This window comes from Olea europaea, unplaced genomic scaffold (assembly GCF_002742605.1).
Source record: "Olea europaea var. sylvestris unplaced genomic scaffold, O_europaea_v1 scaffold973, whole genome shotgun sequence".
NCBI classification, from domain to species: Eukaryota; Viridiplantae; Streptophyta; class Magnoliopsida; order Lamiales; family Oleaceae; genus Olea; species Olea europaea.
Window position 1 is genome coordinate 241,076 of NW_019268234.1, and position 7,420 is coordinate 248,495.

The window sequence follows — 7,420 nt, forward strand, 5'->3', positions numbered from 1 at the left end:
TTCCTGTTGGTGACTCAATCAAAACACCACATCAAATCAAGAAACGATCTGGAACATGCAAATCCAATATTCCGAAGTACTTGATGAAGTCCATAAGGAACTAATAACTATATAATTATACAAATGCATGATGCCCAAATAAACTTTAAGAAAAAACAGAACAATTGTTGCAGGAACACATAATAACGTGCATGCTCAGTAAATAACTCATAGTATGCACAACAATGGGTAAATTTCTTCTTTCAATATACGTACAAGAAAAAAAAATCAAATAATCTAAGGAAAAACAATAATCATTGACGCCCAACGGTAAATTGATGATACGATGTGCTTGCAATTGAATAATTCATCATCATTGGAGGTCAATTAATCCTCATTATTAGTAGAGTAAAGATTAGAGAAACCAACCACGTAAAATTAAAGTCAATTAATATAAATACAGAGGTCCACAATAAAAAAAAAAAAAAAAAGGATACGCTGCCAATTTAATAGCTGAAAGTTTCCCCCAAAAAATAATAATAATAATAATAATAATAAAATCTAAACTCATGAGATTACCACTAAATATAAGTGACCCGGACGAGATATTGCATCAATTTTAGTAGAATCAACGGATGGTCCAGATGAATCGACGTCGACAATGCTCGTCTGTTCTCCAGTCCTTGTTCTGATTTCTCCAGCTCGAGCCAAAGTTACAAAATGATAATTCGAACGGAGGCGACTTCAGTTTCAAATTAGACTAATCAATCAAGGCATCAATTAAAATATTTAGGGCCTGTTTGGGAGCGATTTTTCAACCAAAAAATTGATTTATAACCGTTATTTCATTATTTCAATCGTCATATTTAACTTTTTCTCTCACGAGTGAACCTCACTTTTGTCAAAAAAATCTTTTCAAAATCAAATAGACTCTTAAAGACTCATGAGTCATGTCAAAAATTGTTTCAGGAGGTCAGGTCAGATTTTAATGAATTTCAATTAAATATTTAAAATTCAAGTATTTTCTTGAAAAAAAATTGCCGATTTATAAGAATTTCATGAACTTTAAAAATTTTGAACGAATTTCTTAAACAATTTCATTATTTTCAGCCATATTCTTATGAATATTGTAGAAATTTATTAAAATTCACGAAATTCATTAAAATTTATAATTTTTTTAAAATTCATCAAAATGCCAGTTAAGGATATTTAAATAATTTATAAATATCCTTTCGTAAAGGGTTCAGGGATCGCGATGGGTGCGTGGATGAGAAACTGAAACCCCCTTTCACATTTATTTTTTATTCACAAAAGATCAAATTTCAACCTCCACTTTACTAAATGCCTATGATAACATTGAAAATCAACTAACAAAATTTTTTCAATTTTATTATTTATTTCTATCATTTCGACTCTAGCTTATTTTATCAAGTATAATGTAAACAACTTTACATTTTAATTTGAACTTAAGAATTTCAATATTTATTTTCACGCATACATATCCTCAACTTTTTATTAATTAACACAACTCCTCTTCCCATCCAAAAATACTCATCAAGATAGCATAAAAATAACTTATTCGTCCATCATAAATTTTTTTCAAAAAATAAAGGCAAAAGAACTATTTTTCGTTCATTTGAAGTACAAAAATAAAAAACTAACAAGAATCGTCGTAAGAAAGGGAATGCACCAATCAATGGAAGATTAGAGACAAGAATTCGACGAAATAAAGTTAGGAGCAAAAGGATTACAATGTGAAAAAGTCGGAGTTGCCAAGTAAAAAAGAAAAACCAGTAGCATTGAAGAGCAAGAGAAATAAAAGCATACATCATTTGAAATAAAGGATAAATGATTGTCCATAGCATATTAAATGCAACTAGTGCGACTCCATATGACCATGGATATGTCGCTACGAAACCAACTTTACATAGGAAATCCTAGCAAACAGACTGCAAATCCACAACATCTGCAAGTTCCAAGGAGATATTTCCTACCCATCTTACAGGGTACCAAAGAGAAAAAAGATCCATTTAGGGGTTCGATTAAGGCGGATAAACTACAGATAGCTCACAACATGCAATCTGTTCTGGCAGGTAACCTTCTGAAGAAGTTAAGGGGCACGGAAGGGAGCTTATGACGGAATCTGGGATGCCTCAAAACATAGAACCCTGTAAGAAGTGCCACTACTTGGAAAGGTGCTACATAGAGAACAATGGCAGCAACCAAACAGAAAATTACGAATAAAGCTGTAGCTCTTGGGTCCCTCCAGCTCAGCAGAGACTGTAGCCTTTCCCCTTGTGTTGCCAAATCGCCAACCACAGTCTGGATCTTCCCAGCAATGCTTCTCAGACGGTCATACCTCACCCTCACGATATCTGGATGACGAGTAGTAGGGAAAGTGTCGAACTCCTCGTCTAGTTCATCAGGAAGAGCAATATCAGCGCCAGAGAGGCGAGTATCCATGTGGGGAGGATGCTTCGGCCTCCATCTGTAGTACCAAACTCCAATTAAGAATAAGTAGAGGAAAATAGTGGGCAAAATGAGTTCGGGATACAAAACCAGTATTAAGAACAAAATGTGAATCAGAACTGTGGTAATGGGATTCTTCCAGTTACATATCTGATCAAACCATTTTCCTACAGCAATTAACCCACTTAAAACTCCCACGATTCTATTAAAGTTTGCTTTGCTTCTCCTCATACTCCACATGTGAGAACCGACGTCCAGCATATACTCCACCACCTCCCTCCTCAAAGGCGGCTCTGAACGACCAAGCCTCATGGAAACAATCTGAGTGGCCTGGTGTCTCAAGATGTCGAGCTGACTGACAGTTAATGGGTGAATATAGTGCATTTTGGGCAACAATGGCTGTGAGTACTTATACATCATATTCAACAAGGATGAACAAGTAAATCTAACAGCCAAATGAATTTCACCCATCTTTTTTACCCCAGAAGAATGCAAAAGTAGAAGGGGATATGAATGTGTGTACACACGATCTGTTTCTAGGGTAGAAAGGCGAATCCTGACCTTTCCAATCCGTGAATCACTCCCAGATTTATCTCCACCATGTAAGTGACAATTATCAAATACACCAATAGTTATGACAGTGCATGGATCATAAACCTCCCAAGTGTATTGTTCGTTCCATTTGGGAGTAAAACTGTCAATGATGGTCCTCGTTCTGACCCACTTCTGCCCATACTTAGCAACACAATAAGCATCAGTCATTGCCCGCCCATCTTTATTCTTCATCGGCGACAACCCATGAGCACTCAAAATACCTAACTCAAGAACCCCAATGCTGGACTTCCATAACTGTTTTGCTGTTGGTCGAAGATCACTGCTATAGTGAGTCGATTCATCCAAAACATGGTAACCACCCTCCAACCATATTCTCAGATGAATTTTGCTGGCAAACTTGAGTTCCTTCTTCCTTTCACCCTCAACAATCATATGTTTCTCAAGATTATACCACTTTGAAATCAAAGGTTTATGATCCAGTCTCCTGGGTATATTTGCTAGAGGAATGGCACATCTTCCCAGGACCTCATCTTTATTGGGTGCGACTCTGTCTTCCACACTCAAAATTAATGGCTCCTCAAAAGGTTCTGCAGCAACAAACATCAAATCCTCATTCCACATAGGATTGATACTCTTGCTCATGGACACCCTAGTCTTCAATATCTGATTTCCCAGGATGGCCTTCACAAAAACGTCAGGAAATCGACCTTTATCAGTTGGCTGCAAGTCCTGAGCTTCAATTACATTGACTCTCAGGTACCACAGCTTAGGGGCTATGTAGACCTTTGACCTGATATTTGCCAAACTGTCAGTGCCACTGACTGTGGCAGCATCCGAATGCCATGCATCGGGAAATGCTTCATCAGCTTGAGTACCCATCCAAACAGCCAACATCAGCTCTCCTCTAATCTTATTACCCTTCCTATCCTCTAACCTATACCACTGTGGGGCCAAGGGACTATCTGGGGGAACCCTTTTAGGAATCTCATTCAAGTCAAACGAAACAAGACCCATAAAATCGTCCTTCACAACATCCTTATCTTTCACCGTAACCTCAAGCACAGTGGCTTGAATACGTTCCTTTGAGAAAGCAAACACCTGATTCCATTCAGGGTTGGATTTCTTCTCAAAATGACGTGTTATTCCCCTATAGTTTCCAAGCCTAACCTCAACAAAAGGGTCACAACTACCAGTCACGTCCTTCCCTGGTAGATCTCTTGCCTTTACAACTCGAACGTAAAGGTACTCCATCTGCTCAACAAGATCATAGGTACTTGTGAGCTTATCTCCGGTGACCTTCCCTCCACCAAGGTGTGGTTTAGTCTCCTTAAGAGAATAATCTTCTTGTGGAGGTCGCTGCATATCTTCGCTTGTTTCTTTTTATCCACACAACACAATATCCAGAACCAGGTTTCAAGAAATATGACAGAGATTCCAAAACACCTTAATGGATCTCAGCAGAAATAACCTGAAGTACTCATAGGTATAAAGAGAGTTAATGAGGCAGTGAGCCAAATTAAAACAGAGAAAAAATGTTATTACAGCAAGTCTAAAACTTCAGATCTCTGTTATATATACAACCTTAAAAAGAAGAATATCGTAAACCCAAAACTCCAATCAAAATCTCAGATCTGAATGGTGAAACCCTGTAGAAAACAGCGAACAGAGTGTACAATAAGTGTAGATTTTATTAAAATTAAAATACACTTGTGTGCGTAAATTCATAAACCCCAACCAAATCATATTCGTGACATATGAAGCCATAAACAGTAATAAACATATAAAAAAAGGATTAGAACTTTAGAACGTAAAAAATGAAACATACCCACATTAAACCTCAAAAGCCCAACAAGTAAAAATCCAAGAATGCATTTAAAACCCAAAACGCAGTAACATCAATCCATATGTTTTTCTTTTGAATGACTTGATTTAGACTACACATATAAAATACATATATAGATATGGGCACACGCACATATACAGATAAAGCGTTGAATATACCTAGAGGGTTCATGGAAGCTGAGGCGATGAGGTTCTGTTACAGAATGAAACAACAGAGGGAAAAGAAAATAAGGGTTTTGTTTTTGTTGTTGCGAAGAAACAGTAACAGAGTAGGTGTCTAAGTGGGTCTAGAGAGATTGCTGAGCCTTTTTCCTTTTTTTAGAGAGAGAAAGTAAACGGATGAAGATGATAGATGGAGAAGTCTATGGGAGATCCGATGAACCTGCTTTGTGAATTCTTCAGTGTGTGTAGTGTGTGAAACATCACCGTGTGGATACGTGTGTGGTATGTACAGGTGTATGTCTGTCTGTGTTTCATTTTTACTTTAAAATGTTGTCCGAGTCATTTGACAGTCAACTTAATTGTCCCGATGGTCATTAAACTTTTGTACGTGTATTCAATTGTTCACCGAATTTTAAATTTTGACCTCTATATTTATTCAAACATTGTACGTTACTCACTCACATAACATCCGTTACAAACATTTAACGAAATTAGTTATGTGGCTAATGAAATACATGTGACGTCCCCTCACACGATTAATAAATTGCTACATCTTTCATTGATTACCAAAATTTGGAAAACATTTTCAATTGCTTAGTGAATTTAGAGATGGTTAAATTTTGGCCAATACAAATTTAAAAGTTTGTTTCATTACTCGCTAAATGTTGAAAATATCTTTGATTATTCACTAAACTTTGAAAAAAATATCTTAGATGATCAAATTTTGGCTACTAAACTTCTAAAAATGTCGCCCTATTGTTCATTAAAAAAAAAGTGTGTAGCAAGCGCACAGGTTGCGTAAAAGTAATAAAGCGAACAAACAAGTTTGAATTGTTGATCCCATGAAAAATGACTACTCAATTGCACAATAGTTGAATTTTATTTTAACATATTTTCAGAAAATTTTAAACTATTTTCATCATTTGAAAAAATTTATCGTGTGTTTCGTTGTTGATATTAAATTAAATTTAAATTTTACAACAAAACACACAATAAATTTAATTAAAATACAAAAATCAAAAAGTTTAATTAAAACTTATGTCTACTTTGTTGCAATATCTACTTAATTAAATTTATTGTGTGTTTCGTTGTAAAATCTAAAATTTAATTTAATTTAATTTTAACAATGAAACATACAATAAATTTGAATTATTCCAAATGATTAAAATAGTTTAAAATTTTACAAAAATGTGTTGAAATTAAATTTAACTACTGTGTATTTGAGTACTATTTAACGTGGGATCAACAATTCGGATTCGATTGTCCACTTTATTACTTTTACATAACCGTTACGCTTGCGGTACATTTATTTTTTTAATAAACAATAAGCCAACATCATTTTTATAAGTGTAGTGGTCAAAAATAGACCATCTCAAATTTCAATAATCAATTGAAGACGTTTTCAAAGTTTAATAAGCAGTTGAAGACATTTCCAAAGTTTAGTGAGTAATGAGAAATGCTTTAGATTTTTAGTAACCAAAATTCAATCACATCAAAGACCAGTGTGTAATCAAAAAAAAAAATTCAAAGTTTTGTGAACAATCGACGACGTGATAATTTGTTAACAGTGTGACAGAACGCCATTTTTGCACTCCTTTAGCCATATCACTAATTCCGTTAAAGGTTTGCAACAAATGTTAGTTGAGTGGGTAACATGCAATATTTGAGTAAATTTGGTGATCAAAACTCTACATTTTAAATTTTGGTACGCAATGAAAGACACAAAAATAAGTTTGGTGATAATTGGGACAATTAACTCAATAATTGACCATGGGGGCGCGCGCGAGGACAATGGTCGGGGACATGGCACGTGCCAGCTCCGTGGACGTCGGGCCGAAGCCTCTGTTGGCGTTTTTGACCGAAAAGAAAAAAAGAAAAAAAATAAAATAAAATGGTTCAAATAGTTACGGATTAAACTAATCTTCCCATTAAATTATCTCAAATAAATTGCATAATCGTCTGTTGAGTTAATCTCATAAAATTTGGGTTGGCTTTTCCTACAAGTCTAGATTTTTTTATTTGACTGCATTTAATGAGTTAACTTAAGTAAATATTGTAATTAATATGTTGAGTTTATACCAAATTCACGAGACAACAATATGTAGTCTTGAATTTAAAAGTTGCAATAAAGTAGACAAATTGAACAATATTAGACATGCTTTGTTAAAATAAATATATAAAGTTCGTCAATTTACTTAATTTTAGTTTATTGTGTCAAATATATATGTAGATTAGAGTTGAAGAAAAAAATATATCAATTGCACTTGAATCTTGAATCTTTGAAAGTCATAACAATGAGATCCTAAATTTTTTATTTTTAGAACTCGGAACTCTAAACCTTTCAAAGATCTCTATGTCAGAGTACTAGCCCACTGTATCTAGGGACGGTGATGGTTGCACTTAAAATTCCTGG

At 34.8% G+C, this 7,420-nt stretch overlaps 1 protein-coding gene across 4 annotated transcripts; it reads right to left on the reverse strand.

Annotated features, from left to right (window-relative positions):
* Window positions 1-1,748: 1,748 nt before the first annotated feature.
* LOC111392760 (FT-interacting protein 1-like) lies at window positions 1,749-5,280 on the reverse strand. 4 transcript variants are annotated; one of them, XM_023018157.1, is made up of 3 exons: window positions 5,005-5,280; window positions 4,585-4,649; window positions 1,749-4,471 (listed from the first exon to the last, which is right to left on the reverse strand). In XM_023018157.1, the coding sequence occupies exon 3, from the start codon at window positions 4,363-4,365 to the stop codon at window positions 2,047-2,049; it is 2,319 nt and encodes a 772-aa protein (XP_022873925.1). In that variant the 5' UTR covers window positions 4,366-4,471; window positions 4,585-4,649; window positions 5,005-5,280; the 3' UTR covers window positions 1,749-2,046. The 4 variants fall into 4 exon arrangements, with proteins under 4 accessions (XP_022873925.1, XP_022873926.1, XP_022873924.1 ...); XM_023018158.1 differs by lacking the exon at window positions 5,005-5,280 and adding an exon at window positions 4,829-4,966; XM_023018156.1 differs by having other exon boundaries at window positions 1,749-4,649.
* Window positions 5,281-7,420: the final 2,140 nt, after the last annotated feature.

Coding starts and splice junctions, on each gene's coding strand:
- LOC111392760 (XM_023018157.1), bottom strand. CDS start 4,365: ATGCAGCGACCTCCACAAGAAGATTATTCTCTTAAGGAGACTAAACCA.